The sequence below is a fragment of the Bombina bombina genome, chromosome 1, assembly GCF_027579735.1.
Source record: "Bombina bombina isolate aBomBom1 chromosome 1, aBomBom1.pri, whole genome shotgun sequence".
Lineage (NCBI taxonomy): Eukaryota > Metazoa > Chordata > Amphibia > Anura > Bombinatoridae > Bombina > Bombina bombina.
The window spans coordinates 1,167,329,988-1,167,356,871 of record NC_069499.1 but is presented as its reverse complement, the minus strand read 5'-3'; the positions used below and the strand labels follow the sequence as shown (position 1 = coordinate 1,167,356,871).

The following is a 26,884-nucleotide window of genomic DNA, read 5'->3' as shown; positions in this document are numbered from 1 at the left end:
GCAAGGTTCTTATGCCACTTTACAGATCATTAGTTAGACCAAATATGGAATACTGTGTACAGTTCTGGAGACCATATCTTCAGACAGATATAAATAAACTAGAAGCTGTCCAAAGGAGGGCTACTAAAATGGTACATGGTCTAAAATATAAAACATACAAAGAGAGACTCTATGATCTAAATATGTATAGTTTAGAGGATAGAAGGGAAAGAGGTGACATGATAGAAACCTTCAAATATATGAAGGGACTTAATAAAATAGAAGCTGAAAGCATTTTTCACAAAAAAATAAATGCCAAAACAAGGGGTCACAATCTAAAGTTAGAGGGTAGTAGATTCAGGAGAAATTTGAGGAAGCATTTTTTTTACAGAAAGGGTGGTGGATTCATGAAATAAACTTCCATTTGAGGTGGTAAACACAAAGACTGTAAAGGAATTTAAAAATGCCTGGGACATGCATAAGGCTATCCTAAGGAAAAAGTAACATGTAATATGGGTAGACTTGATGGGCCTTTTTGGTTCTTATCTACCGTCAAATTCTATGTTTCTATGTTTGAATTCTACATTTGATGCAGATAGGCAGATTATAGAGAGAGCTCTCATAATGAGATTGTTGTTTATACGTGTGTTGCTGCTGCACAGTACATCTGCAGGGGAAACTCTAGTTTTATGTAGGGATATCTCTTAGGGGATAAATCCTGAGTTTACATCTTTTTCTGAAATCAAGTTTATAAAAAATACTGCAAAAATTGATCAGAAAGCTGTCAGGTCTTAATTCTACAGGAACAAAGATTTGGAGCCACTGTATGAAAATAAAAAGTATTTTGTTGTTCCAAACAAAAGTTAAAAAACATGAAGCATCCTACAGTGTAGAAAAGAGTGTAGAAAATTCTAAGCATATTATTCTAAGCATATTTTAAGTAGAAATAAAGAGCTTCCTATACTTCTAAGGGCTCTTGAATGTTTAAGAGGTACAACCCTGAGACCATTGTGTCTATTAGATTATACATGGCATTCCAAATTTGAAGGCTATACATTATTGTATGCTATATTTAGGCTGAAAACTTGTTTCTTGTTAAATCTTTTGATTGGGGGCAGATTTCTGGTTAATTATTGGGGACGGTCCTTTTTGAATATTTTTTCTTACTCTCGTTCTCCCTCACACTCTCCCTCTCTCCAATTTTCATGTAAAGCAATAAACACTACTATAAAGAAGAATATGCACAGATACTGATATAAAAATCCAGTATAAAACCATTTAAAAACTTAGTTAGAAGCTCCCAGTTTAGCACTGTTGATGAAGTTATTCTGGGACACCCACTAAAATGGGCTGAGAAAACAGGAAGAGCAGACACTCCCCCCCCCCCCCCCCTTCCCCTGCATATGAATGACCCATTGCACAAGCAGGAGTCTGTAGACATCATTATACATCTAAAACTTTGGGACTTGGTTAGGAGTCTGAAAATCAGCACAATATTATTTAAAAAATAAGCAAAACTATACATTTTTACAAAAACACCCCCAGATGGGCTATATAAATGGATCATCTACAAAACATTTTTGCAAAGAAAAATTTAATGTACAATGTCCCTTTATGGGTGTGTGTGTTTTCCATTTTTAATTTTTATTTCTTATTCAGCAAAATACAAGCTTGACACATATCACAATATCACAGCTAGTACAGTAACAATCTAGGTATATGTAAGATGTTCACAGTCCAAAGATAAGTCCACACTCTTGATAATCTCAGTTCATAAGGTGAAATAGCCAACACAATCCAAGCACAATTTTTAGCTCTATCAATCCTCACACATAACAACAAATTATCGATACACAAAAACTGTGAGTCTGAGACAGGGGAGAAACCAAACAATATATTTTGTTCCCATGATGTTGCTGCTAATTTTATAAATATGAACAAAAACAAGTAACATAGAACATGTACATTAGAAACATTTATACGCAATGTAAAAATAGGCAAAAATAACTATCATGACCACACACGGAGGGGAAGAAAAGGAAGGCAGGGGGCACACCCGTTGCAACAGAATACTAAGTTTGTACCCAAGAACAACTGTTAGACCCTACTGGACCACCTTTTCCACACTGCCCAATAGCTTCTTTATCCTATCATGAGCATTATAAAAACAACTTTATATAGTATCCAAATATTTAATCATACTCTTTACTTGAGTCATTATTGATGGATCAGGACTATTCCACATTCTAGCGATACATATTTCTTTCATGTAATTAGCAAGAGTCCATGAGCTAGTGACGTATGGGATATACATTCCTACCAGGAGGGGCAAAGTTTCCCAAACCTCAAAATGCCTATAAATACACCCCTCACCACACCCACAATTCAGTTTTACAAACTTTGCCTCCGATGGAGGTGGTGAAGTAAGTTTGTGCTAGATTCTACGTTGATATGCGCTCCGCAGCAAGTTGGAGCCCGGTTTTCCTCTCAGCGTGCAGTGAATGTCAGAGGGATGTGAGGAGAGTATTGCCTATTTGAATGCAGTGATCTCCTTCTACGGGGTCTATTTCATAGGTTCTCTGTTATCGGTCGTAGAGATTCATCTCTTACCTCCCTTTTCAGATCGACGATATACTCTCATATATACCATTACCTCTACTGATTCTCGTTTCAGTACTGGTTTGGCTTTCTACAAACATGTAGATGAGTGTCCTGGGGTAAGTAAATCTTATTTTCTATGACACTATAAGCTATGGTTGGGCACTTTGTTTATAAAGTTCTAAATATATGTATTCAAACATTTATTTGCCTTGACTCAGAATGTTCAACTTTCCTTATTTTTCAGACAGTCAGTTTCATATTTGGCATTATGCATTTGAATTATTCATTTTTTCTTACCTTCAAAAATTTGACTCTTTTTTCCCTGTGGGCTGTTAGGCTCGCGGGGGCTGAAAATGCTTCATTTTATTGCGTCATTCTTGGCGCGGACTTTTTTGGCGCAAAAATTCTTTTCCGTTTCCGGCGTCATACGTGTCGCCGGAAGTTGCGTCATTTTTGACGTTATTTTGCGCCAAAAATGTCGGCGTTCCGGATGTGGCGTCATTTTGGCGCCAAAAGCATTTAGGCGCCAAATAATGTGGATTTGGCGCTAAAAAATATGGGCGTCGCTTTTGTCTCCACATTATTTAAGTCTCATTTTTCATTGCTTCTGGTTGCTAGAAGCTTGTTCTTTGGCATTTTTTCCCATTCCTGAAACTGTCATATAAGGAATTTGATCTATTTTGCTTTATATGTTGTTTTTTCTCTTACATATTGCAAGATGTCTCACGTTGCATCTGAGTCAGAAGATACAACAGGAAAATCGCTGTCTAGTGCTGGATCTACCAAAGCTAAGTGTATCTGCTGTAAACTTTTGGTAGCTATTCCTCCGGCTGTTGTTTGTATTAATTGTCATGACAAACTTGTTAATGCAGATAATATTTCCTTTAGTAATGTACCATTGTCTGTTGCAGTTCCTTCAACATCTAAGGTGCAGAATGTTCCTGATAACATAAGAGATTTTGTTTCTGAATCCATCAAGAAGGCTATGTCTGTTATTTCTCCTTCTAGTAAACGTAAAAAATCTTTTAAAACTTCTCTCCCTACAGATGAATTTTTAAATGAACATCATCATTCTGATTCTGATGACTCTTCTGGTTCAGAGGATTCTGTTTCAGAGATTGATGCTGATAAATCCTCTTATTTATTTAAAATGGAATTTATTCGTTCTTTACTTAAATAAGTATTAATTGCTTTAGAAATAGAGGATTCTGGTCCCCTTGATACTAATTCTAAACGTTTAGATAAGGTATTTAAATCTCCTGTGGTTATTCCAGAAGTTTTTCCTGTTCCTAATGCTATTTCTGCAGTAATTTCCAAAGAATAGGATAAATTGGGTAATTCATTTACTCCTAAACGTTTTAAGCAATTATATCCTGTACCGTCTGACAGGTTAGAATTTTGGGACAAAATCCCTAAAGTTGATGGGGCTATTTCTACCCTTGCTAAACGTACTACCATTCCTACGTCAGATGGTACTTCGTTTAAAGATCCTTTAGATAGGAAAATTGAATCCTTTCTAAGAAAAGCTTATCTGTTTTCAGGTAATCTTCTTAGGCCTGCTATATCATTAGCTGATGTTGCTGCAGCTTCAACTTTTTGGTTGGAAACTTTAGCGCAACAAGTAGCAAATCATGATTCTCATGATATTATTATTCTTCTTCAGCATGCTAATAATTTTATTTGTGATGCCATTTTTGATATTATTAGAGTTGATGTCAGGTTTATGTCTCTAGCTATTTTAGCTAGAAGAGCTTTATGGCTTAAAACTTGGAATGCTGATATGGCTTCTAAATCAACTCTACTTTCCATTTCTTTCCAGGGTAACAAATTATTTGGTTCTCAGTTGGATTCTATTATCTCAACTGTTACTGGTGGGAAAGGAACTTTTTTACCACAGGATAAAAAATCTAAAGGTAAAAACAGGGCTAATAATCGTTTTCGTTCCTTTCGTTTCAACAAAGAACAAAAGCCTGATCCTTCGTCCTCAGGAGCAGTTTCAGTTTGGAAACCATCTCCAGTCTGGAATAAATCCAAGCCTGCTAGAAAGGCAAAGCCTGCTTCTAAGTCCACATGAAGGTGCGGCCCTCTTTCCAGCTCAGCTGGTAGGGGGCAGGTTACGTTTTTTCAAAGAAATTTGGATCAATTCTGTTCACAATCTTTGGATTCAGAACATTGTTTCAGAAGGGTACAGAATTGGTTTCAAGATGAGACCTCCTGCAAAGAGATTTTTTCTTTCCCGTGTCCCAGTAAATCCAGCGAAAGCTCAAGCATTTCTGAATTGTGTTTCAGATCTAGAGTTGGCTGGAGTAATTATGCCAGTTCCAGTTCCGGAACAGGGGATGGGGTTTTATTCAAATCTCTTCATTGTACCAAAGAAGGAGAATTCCTTCAGACCAGTTCTGGATCTAAAAATATTGAATCATTATGTAAGGATACCAACGTTCAAGATGGTAACTGTAAGGACTATCTTGCCTTTTGTTCAGCAAGGGAATTATATGTCCACAATAGATTTACAGGATGCATATCTGCATATTCCGATTCATCCAGATCACTATCAGTTCCTGAGATTCTCTTTTCTGGACAAGCATTACCAGTTTGTGGCTCTACCGTTTGGCCTAGCTACAGCTCCAAGAATTTTTTCAAAGGTTCTCGGTGCCCTTCTGTCTGTAATCAGAGAACAGGGTATTGTGGTATTTCCTTATTTGGACGATATCTTGGTACTTGCTCAGTCTTTACATTTAGCAGAATCTCATACGAATCGACTTGTGTTGTTTCTTCAAGATCATGGTTGGAGGATCAATTTACCAAAAAGTTCTTTGATTCCTCAGACAAGGGTAACCTTTCTGGGTTTCCAGATAGATTCAGTGTCCATGACTCTGTCTTTAACAGACAAGAGACGTCTAAAATTGATTGCAGCTTGTCGAAACCTTCAGTCACAATCATTCCCTTCGGTAGCCTTATGCATGGAAATTCTAGGTCTTATGACTGCTGCATCGGACGCGATCCCCTTTGCTCGTTTTCACATGCGACCTCTTCAGCTCTGTATGCTGAATCAATGGTGCAAGGATTACACAAAGATTTCTCAATTAATATCTTTAAAACCGATTGTTGGACACTCTCTAACGTGGTGGACAGATCACCATCGTTTAATTCAGGGGGCTTCTTTTGTGCTTCCGACCTGGACTGTAATTTCAACAGATGCAAGTCTCACAGGTTGGGGAGCTGTGTGGGGATCTCTGACGGCACAAGGAGTTTGGGAATCTCAGGAGGTGAGATTACCGATCAATATTTTGGAACTCCGTGCAATTTTCAGAGCTCTTCAGTTTTGGCCTCTTCTGAAGAGAGAATCGTTCATTTGTTTTCAGACAGACAATGTCACAACTGTGGCATACATCAATCATCAAGGAGGGACTCACAGTCCTCTGGCTATGAAAGAAGTATCTCGAATTTTGGTTTGGGCGGAATCCAGCTCCTGTCTAATCTCTGCGGTTCATATCCCAGGTATAGACAATTGGGAAGCGGATTATCTCAGTCGCCAAACGTTGCATCCGGGCGAATGGTCTCTTCACCCAGAGGTATTTCTTCAAATTGTTCAAATGTGGGAACTTCCAGAAATAGATCTGATGGCGTCTCATCTAAACAAGAAACTTCCCAGGTATCTGTCCAGATCCCGGGATCCTCAGGCGGAGGCAGTGGATGCATTATCACTTCCTTGGAAGTATCATCCTGCCTATATCTTTCCGCCTCTAGTTCTTCTTCCAAGAGTAATCTCCAAGATTCTGAAGGAATGCTCGTTTGTTCTGCTGGTAGCTCCGGCATGGCCTCACAGGTTTTGGTATGCGGATCTTGTCCGGATGGCCTCTTGCCAACCGTGGACTCTTCCGTTAAGACCAGACCTTCTGTCTCAAGGTCCTTTTTTCCATCAGGATCTCAAATCCTTAAATTTAAAGGTATGGAGATTGAACGCTTGATTCTTGGTCAAAGAGGTTTCTCTGACTCTGTGATTAATACTATGTTACAGGCTCGTAAATCTGTATCTAGAGAGATATATTATAGAGTCTGGAAGACTTATATTTCTTGGTGTCTTTCTCATCATTTTTCTTGGCATTCTTTTAGAATACCAAGAATATTACAGTTTCTTCAGGATGGTTTAGATAAGGGTTTGTCCGCAAGTTCCTTGAAAGGACAAATCTCTGCTCTTTCTGTTCTTTTTCACAGAAAGATTGCTATTCTTCCTGATATTCATTGTTTTGTACAAGCTTTGGTTCGTATAAAACCTGTCATTAAGTCAATTTCTCCTCCTTGGAGTTTGAATTTGGTTCTGGGGGCTCTTCAAGCTCCTCCATTTGAACCTATGCATTCATTGGACATTAAATTACTTTCTTGGAAAGTTTTGTTCCTTTTGACCATCTCTTCTGCCAGAAGAGTTTCTGAATTATCTGCTCTTTCTTGTGAGTCTCCTTTTCTGATTTTTAATCAGGATAAGGCGGTGTTGCGAACTTCTTTTGAATTTTTACCTAAAGTTGTGAATTCCAACAACATTAGTAGAGAAATTGTGGTTCCTTCATTATGTCCTAATCCTAAGAATTCTAAGGAGAAATCGTTGCATTCTTTGGATGTTGTTAGAGCTTTGAAATATTATGTTGAAGCTACTAAATCTTTCCGAAAGACTTCTAGTCTATTTGTCATCTTTTCCGGTTCTAGAAAAGGCCAGAAAGCTTCTGCCATTTCTTTGGCATCTTGGTTGAAATCTTTAATTCATCTTGCCTATGTTGAGTCGGGTAAAACTCCGCCTCAAAGGATTACAGCTCATTCTACTAGGTCAGTTTCTACTTCCTGGGCGTTTAGGAATGAAGCTTCGGTTGATCAGATTTGCAAAGCAGCAACTTGGTCCTCTTTGCATACTTTTACAAAATTCTACCATTTTGATGTATTTTCTTCTTCTGAAGCAGTTTTTGGTAGAAAAGTACTTCAGGCAGCGGTTTCAGTTTGAATCTTCTGCTTATGTTTTTCATTAAACTTTATTTTGGGTGTGGATTATTTTCAGCAGGAATTGGCTGTCTTTATTTTATCCCTCCCTCTCTAGTGACTCTTGTGTGGAAAGATCCACATCTTGGGTAATCATTATCCCATACGTCACTAGCTCATGGACTCTTGCTAATTACATGAAAGAAAACATAATTTATGTAAGAACTTACCTGATAAATTCATTTCTTTCATATTAGCAAGAGTCCATGAGGCCCGCCCTTTTTTTGTGGTGGTTATGATTTTTTTGTATAAAGCACAATTATTCCAATTCCTTATTTTATATGCTTTCGCACTTTTTTATCACCCCACTTCTTGGCTATTCGTTAAACTGAATTGTGGGTGTGGTGAGGGGTGTATTTATAGGCATTTTGAGGTTTGGGAAACTTTGCCCCTCCTGGTAGGAATGTATATCCCATACGTCACTAGCTCATGGACTCTTGCTAATATGAAAGAAATGAATTTATCAGGTAAGTTCTTACATAAATTATGTTTTTCCTGGCTGCATAGATAGAGATTACTAGTGTCTTGTGTGATTTAGTTAGTCCAGACCATGAAGTAGTGCAAACCTAGGGGTGTTTGTAATTATAATTCCCAGAGAGTTACAAAGCAAGGACATTTCTCACCAAAAAAAGCAAGATTTTTGGGCAAGACCTTCATAAATATAGATCAGAACCAGTCTCTCAAACACTGAGGTGAGCATGCATGAGATATATTAGATACATCTTTAAAATAAGATTCTAACAAAGTAGTGCAATTAGTTCTTAGTAGAAATGATAGCCCTTTCTAAGTCTTTACCCATGATGTTTACCCCAACTCTCCCACGCACCTAATTGTCATGGTTTTTTAATATGTATAATATACAGTTAAGGGTTTCACTAATCTACCACCTGCCCTGCATATCTTCTCACAATTCGTGCACGGCATAGATTTTGGGCACTGGAACCCCCAAGAATTAAGAAAATTTAGCAATCTAGTACTCACATTTTAACCAAGACAAGTTTGCAGATGCATACTTTCCTGTCTGCTCAGGGTTCTGTAGCCTATCCTAATTATATAAATATTTTGACACTGAGCATGCCCCAAGTACTCCACACCACCTGATGCACATTACTCATACACTTAAATAGGTCTCTTAAGACTATGGATTGGGGAAGGGTAGGGAGCAACACCCTTATAGTGCCTGAGTGATTTGCCAAGTTGCAAAATTTTGCAAGATGATCTCATTAGAAATTTGATGTGTGTTTTCTTCTGTTAAGTGTGATCAGTCCACGGGTCATCATTACTTCTGGGATATTACTCCTCCCCAACAGGAAGTGCAAGAGGATTCACCCAGCAGAGCTGCATATAGCTCCTCCCCTCTACGTCACTCCCAGTCATTCTCTTGCACCCAACGACTAGATAGGATGTGTGAGAGGACTATGGTGATTATACTTAGTTTTATATCTTCAATCAAAAGTTTGTTATTTTAAAATAGCACCGGAGTGTACTGTGTGAATAAATGTTTGGGCACTATTTTTCCACTTGGCAGTTGCTTAATCTGTTTTTCTGACAGTTTCTGTTCTCCCTCACTGCTGTGTGTGAGGGGGAGGGGCCGTTTTTTGGCGCTTTTTCTATGCATCAAATATTTCAGTCAGCAACTCATTGTATTCCCTGCATGATCCGGTTCATCTCTACAGAGCTCAGGGGTCTTCAAAACTTATTTTGAGGGAGGTAATTTCTCTCAGCAGAGCTGTGAGAATTATAGTTTGACTGAGATAAAAAACGTTTATTCTGTAATTTGTTTCCTGCTTTCAGAATTTGTTATCTTTGCTAATGGGATTAAACCTTTGCTAAAGTTGTGTTGTTTACAAGGATTGAGGCTATAACTGTTTCAATTTATTAATTTTCAACTGTCATAGATCTTCTGTGCTTCTTAAAGGCACAGTACATTTTAATATTATTCTAATTGAATTGTATTTCCAAGTTGCAAGTTTATTTGCTAGTGTGTTAAACATGTCTGATTCAGAGGATGATACCTGTGTCATTTGTTGCAATGCCAAAGTGGAGCCCAATAGAAATTTATGTACTAACTGTATTGATGCTACTTTAAATAAAAGTCAATCTGTACAAATTGAACAAATTTCACCAAACAACGAGGGGAGAGTTATGCCGACTAACTCGCCTCACGTGTCAGTACCTACATCTCCCGCTCAGAGGGAGGTGCGTGATATTGTAGCGCCGAGTACATCTGGGCGGCCATTACAAATCACATTACAGGATATGGCTACTGTTATGACTGAGGTTTTGGCTAAATTACCAGAACTAAGAGGTAAGCGTGATCACTCTGGGGTGAGAACAGAGTGCGCTGATAATATTAGGGCCATGTCAGACACTGCGTCACAGGTGGCAGAACATGAGGACGGAGAACTTCATTCTGTGGGTGACGGTTCTGATCCAAACAGACTGGATTCAGATATTTCAAATTTTAAATTTAAACTGGAAAACCTCCGTGTATTACTAGGGGAGGTGTTAGCGGCTCTGAATGATTGTAACACAGTTGCAATACCAGAGAAAATGTGTAGGTTGGATAAATATTTTGCGGTACCGACGAGTACTGAGGTTTTTCCTATACCTAAGAGACTTACTGAAATTGTTACTAAGGAGTGGGATAGACCCGGTGTGCCGTTCTCACCCCCTTCGATATTTAGCAAAATGTTTCCAATAGACGCCACCACAAGGGACTTATGGCAGACGGTCCCTAAGGTGGAGGGAGCAGTTTCTACCTTAGCTAAGCGTACCACTATCCCGGTGGAGGATAGCTGTGCTTTTTCAGATCCAATGGATAAAAAGTTAGAGGGTTACCTTAAGAAAATGTTTGTTCAACAAGGCTTTATATTGCAACCCCTTGCATGCATTGCGCCGATCACGGCTGCAGCGGCATTCTGGATTGAGTCTCTGGAAGAGAACATTGGTTCAGCTACTCTGGACGACATTACGGACAGGCTTAGAGTCCTTAAACTAGCTAATTCATTCATTTCGGAGGCCGTAGTACATCTTACTAAACTTACGGCGAAGAATTCAGGATTCGCCATTCAGGCACGCAGGGCGCTGTGGCTAAAATCCTGGTCAGCTGATGTTACTTCTAAGTCTAAATTGCTTAATATACCTTTCAAAGGGCAGACCTTATTCGGGCCCGGGTTGAAAGAGATTATCGCTGACATTACAGGAGGTAAAGGCCATGCCCTGCCTCAGGTCAAAGCCAAAGCCAAGACAGTCTAATTTTCGTTCCTTTCGTAATTTCAAAGCAGGAGCAGCATCAACTTCCTCTGCACCAAAACAGGAAGGAGCTGTTGCTCGCTACAGACAAGGCTGGAAACCTAACCAGTCCTGGAACAAGGGCAAGCAGACTAGGAAACCTGCTGCTGCCCCTAAAACAGCATGAATTGAGGGCCCCCGATCCGGGATCGGATCTAGTGGGGGGCAGACTTTCTCTCTTCGCCCAGGCTTGGGCAAGAGATGTTCAGGATCCCTGGGCGCTAGAGATAATATCTCAGGGATACCTTCTGGACTTCAAATACTCTCCTCCAAGAGAGAGATTTCATCTGTCAAGATTGTCAACAATCCAGACAAAGAAAGAGGCGTTTCTACGCTGCGTACAAGAGCTCTTGTTAATGGGAGTAATCCATCCAGTTCCACGATCGGAACAGGGACAGGGGTTTTACTCAAATCTGTTTGTGGTTCCCAAAAAAAGAGGGAACTTTCAGACCAATCCTGGACTTAAAGATCCTAAACAAATTCCTAAGAGTTCCATCGTTCAAGATGGAGACTATTCGGACAATTTTACCTATGATCCAAGAGGGTCAATACATGACCACTGTAGATTTAAAAGATGCTTACCTTCACATACCGATTCACAAAGATCATTATCGGTACCTAAGGTTTGCCTTCCTAGACAGGCATTACCAGTTTGTGGCTCTTCCATTCGGATTGGCTACAGCTCCAAGAATCTTCACAAAGGTTCTGGGTGCTCTTCTGGCGGTACTAAGACCGCGGGGAATCTCGGTAGCTCCATACCTAGACGACATTCTGATACAAGCTTCAAGCTTTCAAACTGCCAAGTCTCATACAGAGTTAGTGCTGGCATTTCTAAGGTCACATGGATGGAAGGTGAACGAAAAGAAAAGTTCACTCGTTCCACTCACAAGAGTTCCCTTCCTGGGGACTCTTATAGATTCTGTAGAAATGAAGATTTACCTGACAGAGGACAGGCTAACAAGACTTCAAAGTGCTTGCCGCACCCTTCATTCCATTCAACACCCGTCAGTGGCTCAATGCATGGAGGTAATCGGCTTAATGGTAGCGGCAATGGACATATTACCCTTTGCACGCTTACACCTCAGACCACTGCAACTGTGCATGCTAAGTCAGTGGAATGGGGATTACTCAGACTTATCCCCTTCTCTGAATCTGGATCAAGAGACCAGAAATTCTCTTCTATGGTGGCTTTCTCGGCCACATCTGTCCAGGGGGATGCCATTCAGCAGACCAGACTGGACAATTGTAACAACAGACGCCAGCCTTCTAGGTTGGGGTGCCGTCTGGAATTCTCTGAAGGCTCAGGGACAATGGAGTCAGGAGGAGAGTCTCCTGCCAATAAACATTCTGGAATTGAGAGCAGTTCTCAATGCCCTCCTGGCTTGGCCCCAGTTGACAACTCGGGGGTTCATCAGGTTTCAGTCGGACAACATCACGACTGTAGCTTACATCAACCATCAGGGAGGGACAAGAAGCTCCCTAGCTATGATGGAAGTATCAAAGATAATTTGCTGGGCAGAGTCTCACTCTTGCCACCTGTCAGCAATCCACATCCCGGGAGTGGAGAACTGGGAGGCGGATTTCTTAAGTCGTCAGACTTTTCATCCGGGGGAGTGGGAACTTCATCCGGAGGTCTTTGCCCAAATACTTCGACGTTGGGGCAAACCAGAGATAGATCTCATGGCGTCTCGACAGAACGCCAAGCTTCCTCGTTACGGGTCCAGATCCAGGGATCCAGGAGCAGTCCTGATAGATGCTCTGACAGCACCTTGGGACTTCAGGATGGCTTACGTGTTTCCACCCTTCCCGTTGCTTCCTCGATTGATTGCCAGAATCAAACAAGAGAGAGCATCAGTGATTCTAATAGCACCTGCGTGGCCACGCAGGACTTGGTATGCAGACCTGGTGGACATGTCATCCTGTCCACCTTGGTCTCTACCTCTGAAACAGGACCTTCTGATACAGGGTCCCTTCAAACATCAAAATCTAACTTCTCTGAAGCTGACTGCTTGGAAATTGAACGCTTGATTTTATCAAGACGTGGATTTTCTGAGTCAGTTATTGATACCTTAATACAGGCTAGGAAACCTGTTACCAGAAAGATTTACCATAAGATATGGCGTAAATACCTATATTGGTGTGAATCCAAAGGTTACTCTTGGAGTAAGGTTAGGATTCCTAGGATATTGTCTTTTCTACAAGAAGGTTTAGAAAAGGGTTTATCTGCTAGTTCATTAAAGGGACAGATCTCAGCTCTGTCCATTCTGTTACACAAACGTCTGTCAGAAGTTCCTGACGTCCAGGCTTTTTGTCAGGCTTTGGCCAGAATTAAGCCTGTGTTTAAAACTGTTGCTCCACCATGGAGTTTAAACCTTGTTCTTAATGTTTTACAGGGCGTTCCGTTTGAACCCCTTCATTCCATTGATATAAAGTTGTTATCTTGGAAAGTTCTATTTTTAATGGCTATTTCCTCGGCTCGAAGAGTCTCTGAATTATCAGCCTTACATTGTGATTCTCCTTATTTGATTTTTCATTCGGATAAGGTAGTCCTGCGTACTAAACCTGGGTTCTTACCTAAGGTAGTTACTAACAGGAATATCAATCAAGAGATTGTTGTTCCTTCTTTATGCCCAAATCCTTCTTCAAAGAAGGAACGTCTACTGCACAACCTGGATGTAGTCCGTGCTCTAAAATGTTACTTACAGGCAACTAAGGAATTTCGACAAACGTCTTCTCTGTTTGTCATTTACTCTGGGCAGAGGAGAGGTCAAAAAGCTTCCGCTACCTCTCTTTCTTTTTGGCTTCGTAGCATAATTCGTTTAACTTATGAGACTGCTGGACAGCAGCCTCCTGAAAGAATTACAGCTCATTCTACTAGAGCTGTGGCTTCCACTTGGGCCTTCAAGAATGAGGCCTCTGTTGAACAGATTTGCAAGGCTGCAACTTGGTCTTCGCTTCATACTTTTTCCAAATTTTACAAATTTGACACTTTTGCTTCATCGGAGGCTATTTTTGGGAGAAAGGTTCTTCAGGCAGTGGTTCCTTCTGTATAAAGAGCCTGCCTATCCCTCCCGTCATCCGTGTACTTTTGCTTTGGTATTGGTATCCCAGAAGTAATGATGACCCGTGGACTGATCACACTTAACAGAAGAAAACATAATTTATGCTTACCTGATAAATTCCTTTCTTCTGTAGTGTGATCAGTCCACGGCCCGCCCTGTTTTTAAGGCAGGTAAATATTTTTTAATTTATACTCCAGTCACCACTTCACCCTTGGCTTTTCCTTTCTCGTTGGTCCTTGGTCGAATGACTGGGAGTGACGTAGAGGGGAGGAGCTATATGCAGCTCTGCTGGGTGAATCCTCTTGCACTTCCTGTTGGGGAGGAGTAATATCCCAGAAGTAATGATGACCCGTGGACTGATCACACTACAGAAGAAAGGAATTTATCAGGTAAGCATAAATTATGTTTTTTTTTAAATAATATAATACATACCTCTGGTCCATTTTCCATTTAATTCAAGAAGGCATAAGGCAGTATACCAACTACTGCTGAATATGACATTACTCTGAGTCTTATGATCTGTTACATATTATTATTATTATTCACTATTATTGCCAGAAGTCCTCCTTTTCCTCTTATTGTTTTTTTTCTTTTATTTTCAGATTGCAGATGGAGAGTTTGGATCTTTCCTTGAAACACTCATGCAATTTGCATCTCGCCATGTATATAACTGTGACCTCTGCAGCCAGAGAGGTTTTATCTGCCAGTTTTGTGATCAAGATGATATAATCTACCCATTTGAATTTGATACAACCACAAGGTTAGACTTCACAGCCAGATCTTCACGTGTTGGGGAAATTTAAACGGAGTAGTGTTTGTGTTGTACAGTCTCTCTCTTTTTTTTTTTTTCTCTCTGGAGAGATTCAGCTTATGGGGTCGATTTAACAAGCTGCGATAGCAGCTTCATAGTCCCAGTCTTTCAGGTTTGCGTGAGCAAGCCAGTGTGTCGGATTTCAATCATCCCGCTCAGATCCGTTCGAGGTGATTGACAGCCCGCTCCTCTGCGAGAGCAGGGGGCAGCATTGAACAAGCAGCGTCTTGTGCAATGTTAAATGTGGGCAGCGTATAGCGAGGCTGGATACACAAGGTTAATGACAGCATACCTCGTCTGCCAGCCTGATAAAAAATGGAGTCCTATATGTTGGTTTATATCTGTGAGTGTGATAATGTATACATATGATTTGCAGAAGCACAGTGTTTATGTGAGAATATTGGTTAGTGGTTATAGAAACTATGTAAGAAGAATTTAAGGTTCTTTTAGAACTATATGTTGGTGAGACACAGTATCATAATTCTTACAATTGGGTGATGCAGTCTGAGGTTAGCCGAGTGTAATTATGGACATAAAGCATAGCAATATAAGTAGCAAATGAATTATTTTGTCATTGCTGGCTGAAGGAAGAGAGCAGTGTGTCTTACAAGGTAAGCAATGTTTGACACATTATGTAGCCATGCTTTTACATTAAACCCCCCCTCCCCCCAAACAAACAGTAAAGCAGAAGTTATAGATTTTGCTCTAAGAATAAAAAAATATATTCAACCATAGTTAATCATCACAGGGCCCTACAAGAGTTAGGCTATAGGGTGTAGCACTTGTATGGCCAATTTCTGCACCACAAAATTATGCAGTTCTCTACAAATAAATGATAGATTTGTAAATCTGTTTTTTTCTTTCATACAGATGATTAGAGTCCACGATCCCTTACTCCTGTAAATAACTCTTCACTACCACTAGAAGGAGATAAAGATTACCTAACCCCTCCCACCTCACACATACTTCAGTCTTTACTTTGTCTCCGCTGGAGGTGGTTGAAGAATGAAGATGTGCGTTTGATTCTTCAGAAAGAGGGGTTTTCAGTCTATATTGAGTACCGGTTTAAGGTACCTATTGGTAAGTATCATTTATTCAACATTGTAGACACTCTATAGCCATGTTATGAACACTTTTTGTAGTTTGTGTGTGTGTGTATATATATATATATATATATATATGCTAATATATATATGGCCCTGGAACAGAATCCTTTTCACTATTCCCTTGCTATATTGCGCGAGCCAGCTTTTTTGGCGTGTTTGGTTTAAATTCTACGTGTGTTGTGGCTGCGCACGTCGGGATTGCGCACGTCCCTTAATTTTTTCTATAGTTCGTTTGCGTGTCAGCCAGTTTACGCAAGTCGGGTTAGTGACCGTTTGTCTTAATGCAATCAGACCAACCTAATGCTGTTTCTTTGTGTATTAACGCACCTTCTGTTGGTTCATTACAGGAAGATACTTATATGGTTTCATCTACTGTGAAAAATTTTAGCAAGGCATTGGCTTCTTTCCCGCCTTCAAACACTTGTAAAAGGTCAGTTCATATTTTACCTTCAACGAGTTCTATGTGCCCTGAAACCAGGAATACTGATATGTCTTCTGATGTTGAAGTTTCCTCTGGTGACGAGGACTCTTCAACTGATGTTGAAGTTGATATTTCCTCTTTTTTGTTTGAGTTGTAACATATTCATTCTCTTTTAAAGGAGGTCTTAAAGAGACACTCAAGTCAAAATTAAACTTTCATGATTCAGATAGAGCATGCAATTTTAAACAACTTTTCAATTTATTCCATTATCAAATTGTGCACACTCTTTTTTTATATTTACACTTTTTGAGTCACAAGCTCCTACTGAGCATGTGCAAGAATGCACAGAATATAAATATATGCATTTGTGATTGGCTGATGGCTGTCACACAATACAGGAGGAGTGGAAATTGACATAAACTTTGAAATTTTCAGAAAAAAAATGAACTACTCATTGGAAACTCAAATTGCATTGTCTTTTTATCGTGCATTTGTTGATTTTGCAAATCTACTGTATTTACTGGTCCTTTAATTACTTTAGGGGTTAAAGATCCTAAAGTTTCTGATGATAAGCCTTGTAATCATTTAAATTCTGTTTTTAAGACTGTTGTTAATCTCCCTGAGGCTTTCCCAATTCCTGATGCTGTCTGAGAGCACAGAGAGTGTCTAACATGATTTCTAGGGAATGGTCTGCAAGGTTTAAAAAAGTTATATCCTTTACCTGCTTCTAATGTTGATTTGTGGAACACAGTTCCCAAGGTTGATGGGGCCATTTCCACTCTAGCTTTTAAAGACCCTTTAGACAGAACATTAGAATCTTTTCATAGGGTCTTTTACAAGCAGCATATTTGCTCAGGCCAGCTTTTTCTATTTTTGATGTTGCTGCTTCTTCTAATTACTGATTGTCTAGTCGTTCAGAGCAGTATTCTGATGACTCTGCTAGTGCAAATCTTTTGAGTTTACTCAAGTGCCATTTCTTTAATTTGTAATGCCGTATTTGATATTATGAAGATTACTGTCAAAAGCATGTCTTTGGCAGTCCTTGCCAGGAGAGCCTTATGGCTTAAATCCTGGTCTGTTGATATGATGTCAAAATCCAGATTATCATCTCTTTGCATTCAGGGAAAGAAGTTGTTTGGTTCTGATTTAGATTCTATAACATCTACTGTTACTGGAGGTAAAGGGGCTTTTCTTCCTCAGGACAAAAATAGGTAACTCTAAAGCTTCTAAGTGTTTCCATTCCTTTCGTCAGAATAAGGAACAAAAAGTTGATTCCTCTGTTTAGAAGCGAGGCACCTCTTGTTCAGCCTGGAGACCAATTGCAATCTATCCCTACTACCAAAACTGCATGAAGGTAGGGGGCAGATTAAGCTTCTTTCAGGAGGCTTGATTTCAGTCTGTTCCAGATCCCTGAGTTCAGAATATAGTTTCTCAGGAATATCAAATAGTGTTCAGAAAAAGGCCTCACAGGGACAGGTTTTGTAAGGATTTCTTCTTTCAAAATGGAAACTATTCGGACTATTCTGACTTTTGTTTAGCAAGGTCAGTTTATGTTGACAATAAATTTAAAGGATGCTTACCTTCATGTTCCAATTCACAAAGAACATTTCCTGTTTCTGAGGTTTACCTTTCTGGACAGGCATGTTCAGTTTGTTGCTTTACCATTTGGTCTGGCTAGAGCTCCAAGAATATTCACAAAGGTTCTAGGTGCCCTTTAGTCTGTGATCAGGTCTAAGGGTATTTCAGTGTTTACATACCTGGATGACATCTTCATTCAAGCTCAGTCTTTTCCTTTAGCAGAATCTCACACCAGCCGACTTTTAATTTTTCTTCAACAACATGGTTGGAGGATCAATTTTCCAAAAAGTTCTTTGGTTACTCAAACAAAAGTAACTTTTTGGGGATTTCAAATAGATTTTTTCTCCATGAGTCTTTTTTTAACAGAGCAGAAAGGGTTAATATTGGTGTCAGCTTGTCTGAACCTTCAGTTTCTCTCTTTTCCCTTGGTTGCTCTTGGTATGGAAGCTCTAGGTCTCATGATTGCAGCTTCAGATGCAATTCCGTTTGCTTTTTCCACATGAGACCTCTTCAGCTTTATATGTTGCGTCAATGGTGCAGAGAATTATACTTAGCTGTCTCAAAAGATATTTTTGGATCCCATTACAAGTCACTTTCTAACTTGGTGGCTGGATCATCAGCTTATTATTCAGGGGGCTTCTTTTGCTCATCCAACCTAGACTGTGAACACTAAAGATCCAAATCTCTCAGGTTGTGGAGCTGTTTAGGGCTCTCTGAGAGCACACAGATTTTGGGATCCTCTGGAGGCGAGGTTGCCAATCAATGTTCTAGAACCATCAGGGGGAACTCACAGTTCCCTAACAATGATGGAGGTGTATTGAATTCTCTCATGGGCAGAAACCAATTCATGTCTAGTCTCAGTGATTCATATTACAGGGGTGAACAATTGGGAGGCAGACGTTCTCAGTTGTCATTTCCTACATCCAGGGAGTGGTCTCTTCACCAGGATGTGTTCAATCAGATTGTAGAGCTTTGGGTTCTGCCAGAGATAGACCTGATTGCCTCTTACTTGAACAGCAAACTTCCCAGGTACTTTGCAAGGTCCAGGGATCTTCAGGCAGAGTTATTGGTTGGTCTAGTAGTTCCTTGGTCATTTCAGCTTGCTTATCTGTTTTCTACTCTGGTACTTCTTCCCAGAGTGATTTCCAAGATAAGACTAGAGAAGTCTTCAGTAATCCTAATTACCCCAGTGTGGCCTCACAGGATTTGGTATGCACATCTGGTTCAGATGTCCAACTGCCCTCCTTGGCCTCTTTACCTGCGGTCAGACCTGTCTCCAGGTCCAGTTTTCCATCTGGATCTCAATTTTCTGAACTTGATGGCATGAAAATGTAACATTTAGTCCTTAGACAAAGGTGTTTCTCTGATTCTGTGATTTAAACTTTGATTCAGGCTCATAAGCCTGTAACAAGAAGCATCTATTACAAGGTCTGGAAGGACTTTATTTCTTGGTGTATAGCTCATGTTTCTTTCTGCCATTCTTTAAGAATTCCTATGATTTTGCAATTCTTACAGGGTGGTCTGGATTAGAACCAATCTGCAAGTTCTCTGAAGTGGCAGATTTCTGCTCTTTCAGCTTTGTTTCATAGGAAAATTACTAATATTTCTGATATTCATGTTTTTTTGTTCAGACTGTTGTCTGTATTAAACTAGTGATCAAGCCAATTTTCAGACGCGCAGTTTACGCTGACTGAGAAGGCAGCAGGCATTAGCTCCGGTGGGGCCTAGAGTTTGAGTTCTGTACACCGGATCGTTGTCGAGTCGTTTTTGCAGTACCCTGGGGCAGGTATAATTTTTTACCATTACAATATATTTTGTGATTAAAATACTTCTTAAAGGATAAATTCATCATTTACCTATAGGGTGCAATAATTTTTGGGCCAATTAAATTATTATATTTGATTGTTTTAGCGTTTTTTAATCTCTTTAGGCAGTTTGAGAAAAATTGTTGCGCTTTTTATTTCTTAAAGGCGCAGTACTCCTTTTTCTAAAAGTTGTTTTGAATCTATATATGAGGTGATTTATGACTAGTGTGGCTAGTACTAGTCTGTTCAACATATCTGACATTGAGGAAACTAATTGTTCTATGTGTTTAGAAGCCATTGTGGAACCCCCTCTTACTTTGTGTACCTCTTGTACTGAAAGGGCCTTACAATGTAAAAAGCATATTTTAGGTAAAGAAAGTGTGCCTAAGGATGATTCTCAGTCTGAAGAGAATCAGGATATGCCATCTAATTCTCCCCAAGTGTCAAAACATTTAACGCCCACACAAGCGACGCCAAGTACTTCAAGTGCATCTAATTATTTTACTCTGCAGGATATGGCTGCAGTTATGTCAACTACCCTTACATAGGTATTATCTAAGTTACCAGTGTTACAGGGTAAACACAGTAGGTCAGGTATTAATGTGAATACTGAATCCTCTGATGCTTTGTTGGCTATTTCCGATGTACCCTCACAGGGCTCTGAGTTGGGGGTCAGACCCTGGAAGTATGTTACCTCAAACAGATTCGGACGTCATGTCCTTCAAATTTAAGCTTTAACACCTCCGCCTGTTACTCCGGGAGGTTTTAGCGACTCTGGATGATTGTGACACTATTGTGATTCCTCCAGAAAAATTGTGTAAAATGGACAAATATCTAGAGGTACCTACCTACCTACACTGATGTTTTTCCGTTTCCTAAAAAGCCTGTCACTAGAAAGATCTATCACAAGATATGGCATAAATATCTTTTTTCGTGTGAATCCAAGGGCTACTCATGGAATAAAGTTAGGATTCCCAGGATTTTGTCCTTTCTCCAAGAAGGATTGGAGAAAGGATTATCAGCAAGTTCCTTAAAGGGACAGATTGCTGCTTTGTCTATTTCTCCAACATAGGTGTGTCCGGTCCACGGCGTCATCCTTACTTGTGGGATATTCTCTTCCCCAACAGGAAATGGCAAAGAGCCCAGCAAAGCTGGTCACATGATCCCTCCTAGGCTCCGCCTACCCCAGTCATTCTCTTTGCCGTTGTACAGGCAACATCTCCACGGAGATGGCTTAGAGTTCCTTGCTACGGGTCCAGATCCAGGGATCCCAAGGCGGCTCTAGTGGATGCACTAGTAGCACCTTGGACCTTCAAACTAGCTTATGTGTTCCCGCCGTTTCCTCTCATCCCCAGGCTGGTAGCCAGGATCAATCAGGAGAGGGCGTCGGTGATCTTGATAGCTCCTGCGTGGCCACGCAGGACTTGGTACGCAGATCTGGTGAATATGTCATCGGCTCCTCCTTGGAAGCTACCTTTGAGACGAGACCTTCTTGTTCAGGGTCCGTTCGAACATCCGAATCTGGTTTCACTCCAGCTGACTGCTTGGAGATTGAACGCTTGATCTTATCGAAGCGAGGATTCTCAGATTCTGTTATCGATACTCTTGTTCAGGCCAGAAAGCCTGTAACTAGAAAGATTTACCACAAAATTTGGAAAAAATATATCTGTTGGTGTGAATCTAAAGGATTCCCTTGGGACAAGGTTAAGATTCCTAGGATTCTATCCTTCCTTCAAGAAGGATTGGAAAAAGGATTATCTGCAAGTTCCCTGAAGGGACAGATTTCTGCCTTGTCTGTGTTACTTCACAAAAAGCTGGCCGCTGTGCCAGATGTTCAAGCCTTTGTTCAGGCTCTGGTTAGAATTAAGCCTGTTTACAAACCTTTGACTCCTCCTTGGAGTCTCAATTTAGTTCTTTCAGTTCTTCAGGGGGTTCCGTTTGAACCCTTGCATTCCGTTGATATTAAGTTATTATCTTGGAAAGTTTTGTTTTTAGTTGCAATTTCTTCTGCTAGAAGAGTTTCAGAATTATCTGCTCTGCAGTGTTCTCCTCCTTATCTGGTGTTCCATGCAGATAAGGTGGTTTTACGTACTAAACCTGGTTTTCTTCCAAAAGTTGTTTCTAACAAAAACATTAACCAGGAGATTATCGTACCTTCTCTGTGTCCGAAACCAGTTTCAAAGAAGGAACGTTTGTTGCACAATTTGGATGTTGTTCGCGCTCTAAAATTCTATTTAGATGCTACAAAGGATTTTAGACAAACATCTTCCTTGTTTGTTGTTTATTCCGGTAAAAGGAGAGGTCAAAAAGCAACTTCTACCTCTCTCTCTTTTTGGATTAAAAGCATCATCAGATTGGCTTACGAGACTGCCGGACGGCAGCCTCCCGAAAGAATCACAGCTCATTCCACTAGGGCTGTGGCTTCCACATGGGCCTTCAAGAACGAGGCTTCTGTTGATCAGATATGTAGGGCAGCGACTTGGTCTTCACTGCACACTTTTACCAAATTTTACAAGTTTGATACTTTTGCTTCTTCTGAGGCTATTTTTGGGAGAAAGGTTCTGCAAGCCGTGGTGCCTTCCATTTAGGTGACCTGATTTGCTCCCTCCCTTCATCCGTGTCCTAAAGCTTTGGTATTGGTTCCCACAAGTAAGGATGACGCCGTGGACCGGACACACCTATGTTGGAGAAAACAGAATTTATGTTTACCTGATAAATTACTTTCTCCAACGGTGTGTCCGGTCCACGGCCCGCCCTGGTTTTTTTAATCAGGTCTGATAATTTATTTTCTTTAACTACAGTCACCACGGTACCATATGGTTTCTCCTATGCAAATATTCCTCCTTAACGTCGGTCGAATGACTGGGGTAGGCGGAGCCTAGGAGGGATCATGTGACCAGCTTTGCTGGGCTCTTTGCCATTTCCTGTTGGGGAAGAGAATATCCCACAAGTAAGGATGACGCCGTGGACCGGACACACCGTTGGAGAAAGTAATTTATCAGGTAAACATAAATTCTGTTTTTGCTACACAAACGTCTGGCAGATGTTCCAGATGTTCAGTCTTTTTGTCAGGCTCTGACCAGAATTAAGCCTGTATTTAGACCACTTACTCCACCTTGGAGTTTGAATTTAGTTCTTAAAGTTCTTCAAGGGGTTCCGTTTGAACCCATGCATTCCATAGATATTAAACTGTTATCTTGGAAAGTTTTGTTTTTGGTTGCTATTTCTTCTGCTCGTAGAGTTTCTGAGCTTTCAGAGTTACAATGTGATTCGCCTTACCTTATCTTTCGTTCTGATAAGGTGGTTTTGCGTACCAAACCTGGATTCCTTCCTAAGGTCGTTTCAAATAAGAATATTAATCAGGAAATTGTTGTTCCTTCCTTGTGTCCTAATCCCTCTTCTAAGAAGGAGCGTCTGTTACATAACCTGGACGTGGTCCGTGCCTTGAAGTTTTACTTGCAGACGACTAAGGATTTCCGTCAATCATCTTCATTATTCATTGTTTATTCTGGAAAACGTAGGGGTCAGAAAGCTACGGCTACCTCTCTTTCTTTTTGGCTGAAGAGTATCATCCGTCTGGCATATGAGACTGCTGGACAGCAGCCTCCTGAAAGAATTACAGCTCATTCCACTAGGGCTGTGGCTTCAACATGGGCTTTTAAAAACAATGCTTCTGTTGAACAGATTTGCAAGGCTGCGACTTGGTCGTCTCTTCATACTTTTTCCAAATTTTACAAATTTGATACTTTTGCTTCTTCTGAGGCTGTTTTTGGGAGGAAAGTTCTTCAAGCAGTGGTGCCTTCCATTTAGGTCTCTGTCTTTCCCTCCCGTTTCATCCGTGTCCTGTAGCTTTGGTATTATATCCCATAAGTAAGGATGAAATCCGTGGACTCGTCGTATCTTGTAGAAGAAAAGTAAATTTATGCTTACCTGATAAATTAATTTCTTCTACGATACGACGAGTCCACGGCCCTCCCTGTCATTTTTCACACAGATTTAAATGATATTTCTTCTGTTATGTGTGATCAGTCCACGGGTCATCATTACTTCTGGGATATAACTCCTCCCCAACAGGAAATGCAAGAGGATTCACCCAGCAGAGCTGCATATAGCTCCTCCCCTCTACGTCAGTCCCAGTCATTCTCTTGCACCCAACGACTAGATAGGATGTGTGAGAGGACTATGGTGATTATACTTAGTTTTTATGACTTCAATCAAAAGTTTGTTATTTTAAAATAGCACCGGAGCGTGTTATTACTTCTCTGGCAGAGTTTGAGGAAGAATCTGTCAGAGTTTTTTACTATGATTTTAACCGGAGTAGTTAAGATCATATTGCTGTTCTCGGCCATCTGAGGGAGGTAAAGGCTTCAGATCAGGGGACAGCGGGCAGATGAATCTGCATTGAGGTATGTAGCAGTTTTTATTTTCTGAATGGAATTGATGAGAAAATCCTGCCATACCGTTAAAATGACATGTATGTATACACTTCAGTATTCTGGGGATGGTATTTCACCGGAACTACTCTGTTAAAGGTCACTAATCCTTTTTAATAACTATCTATCATGTTAAACGTTTTTGCTGGAATGTAGAATCGTTTACATTGCTGAGGTACTGTGTGAATAAATATTTGGGCATTATTTTCCACTTGGCAGTTTTTTGTTTTTTTTTTGCTTTAATTGTGACAGTTTCGTTTCTCTTCACTGCTGTGTGGGAGAGGGAGGGGCCGTTTTTGGCGCTCTTTGCTACGCATCAAAAAATACCAGTCAGTTACTTTTATATTTCCTGCATGATCCGGTTCATCTCTGATAGATCTCAGGGGTCTTCAAACTTCTTTGAAGGGAGGTAAATTCTCTCAGCAGAGCTGTGAGAATTCTTATAGTGACTGTGAATAAAAACGTTGCTTTGTATTTTTTATGTCAAATTTAATTATTGTTATTTTACTAATGGGAACAAACCTTTGCTAAAAGTTTTGGTGTTTTAAAGTTTGATGCTATAACTGTTTTTCAGTTCATTATTTCAACTGTCATTTAATCGTTAGTACCTCTTTGAGGCACAGTACGTTTTTTTGCTAAAAAAGATTATAACCAAGTTGTGAGTTTTTGCTAGTGTGTTAAACATGTCTGACTCAGAGGAAGATATCTGTGTCATTTGTTCCAATGCCAAGGTGGAGCCCAATAGAAATTTATGTACTAACTGTATTGATGCTACTTTAAATAAAAGTCAATCTGTACAATGTGAACAAATTTCACCAAACAGCGAGGGGAGAGTTATGCCGACTAACTCGCCTCACGCGGCAGTACCTGCATCTCCCGCCCGGGAGGTGCGTGATATTTTGGCGCCTAGTACATCTGGGCGGCCATTACAGATAACATTACAAGATATGGCTACTGTTATGACTGAAGTTTTGTCTAAATTACCAGAACTAAGAGGCAAGCGTGATCACTCTGGGGTGAGAACAGAGTGCGCTGACAATGCTAGGGCCATGTCTGATACTGCGTCACAGCTCGCAGAGCATGAGGACGGAGAGCTTCATTCTGTGGGTGACGGTTCTGATCCAAACAGATTGGACTCAGATATTTCAAATTTTAAATTTAAATTGGAGAACCTCCGTGTATTACTAGGGGAGGTCTTAGCAGCTCTCAACGATTGTAACACCGTTGCAATACCAGAGAAACTGTGTAGGTTGGATAAATACTTTGCGGTACCGGCGAGTACTGACGTTTTTCCTATACCTAAGAGACTAACTGAAATTGTTACTAAGGAGTGGGATAGACCCGGTGTGCCGTTCTCACCCCCTCCAATATTTAGAAAGATGTTTCCAATAGACGCCACCACTCGGGACTTATGGCAAACGGTCCCCAAGGTGGAGGGAGCAGTTTCTACTTTAGCTAAGCGTACCACTATCCCGGTGGAGGATAGCTGTGCTTTCTCAGATCCAATGGATAAAAAGTTAGAGGGTTACCTTAAGAAAATGTTTGTTCAACAAGGTTTTATATTACAACCCCTTGCATGTATCGCGCCGATTACGGCTGCGGCAGCATTTTGGATTGAGTCGCTTGAAGAGAACCTTAGTTCATCTACGCTAGACGACATTACGGACAGGCTTAGAGTCCTTAAACTAGCTAATTCCTTCATTTCGGAGGCCGTAGTACATTTAACCAAACTTACGGCTAAGAACTCAGGATTCGCCATACAGGCACGTAGGGCGCTGTGGCTAAAATCCTGGTCAGCTGATGTTACTTCTAAGTCCAAATTACTTAATATACCTTTCAAGGGGCAGTCTTTATTTGGGCCCGGTTTGAAAGAGATTATCGCTGACATTACAGGAGGTAAGGGCCACGCCCTACCTCAAGACAAAGCCAAAGCTAAGGCTAGACAGTCTAATTTTCGTCCCTTTCGGAACTTCAAAACAGGAGCAGCATCAACCTCCACTGCACCAAAACAGGAAGGAGCTGTTGCTCGTTACAGGCAAGGCTGGAAGCCTAACCAGTCCTGGAACAAGAGCAAGCAGGCCAGGAAACCTGCTGCTGCCCCAAAGACAGCATGAACCGAGAGCCCCCGATCCGGGACCGGATCTAGTGGGGGGCAGACTCTCTCTCTTCGCCCAGGCCTGGGCAAGAGATGTTCAGGATCCCTGGACACTAGAGATCATATCTCAGGGATACCTTCTAGACTTCAAATTATCTCCCCCAAGAGGGAGATTTCATCTGTCAAGGTTGTCAACAAACCAGATAAAGAAAGAAGCGTTTCTACGCTGCGTACAAGATCTGTTAATAATGGGAGTGATCCATCCGGTTCCGCGGTCGGAACAAGGACAAGGGTTCTACTCAAACCTGTTTGTGGTTCCCAAAAAAGAGGGAACTTTCAGGCCAATCTTAGATTTAAAGATTCTAAACAAATTCCTAAGAGTTCCATCGTTCAAAATGGAAACTATTCGGACAATCTTACCCATGATCCAAGAGGGTCAGTACATGACCACTGTGGATTTAAAGGATGCTTATCTTCACATACCGATCCACAAAGATCATCACCGGTATCTAAGGTTTGCCTTCTTAGACAGGCACTACCAGTTTGTAGCTCTTCCATTCGGATTGGCTACGGCTCCAAGAATCTTCACAAAGGTTCTGGGTGCCCTTCTGGCGGTACTAAGACCGCGAGGGATTTCGGTAGCTCCATACCTAGACGACATTCTAATACAA

At 40.7% G+C, this 26,884-nt stretch overlaps 1 protein-coding gene across 1 annotated transcript in view; it reads left to right on the top strand.

Moving 5' to 3' along the window:
* PLEKHM1 (pleckstrin homology and RUN domain containing M1) overlaps positions 1-26,884 on the top strand; it is a 212,207-nt gene that overhangs the window by 178,906 nt on the left and 6,417 nt on the right. The window contains exon 11 of the mRNA XM_053699611.1: positions 14,567-14,724. Within this exon, the coding sequence (XP_053555586.1) occupies positions 14,567-14,724 (158 nt within the window). The remainder of the gene's footprint in view (positions 1-14,566; positions 14,725-26,884) is intronic.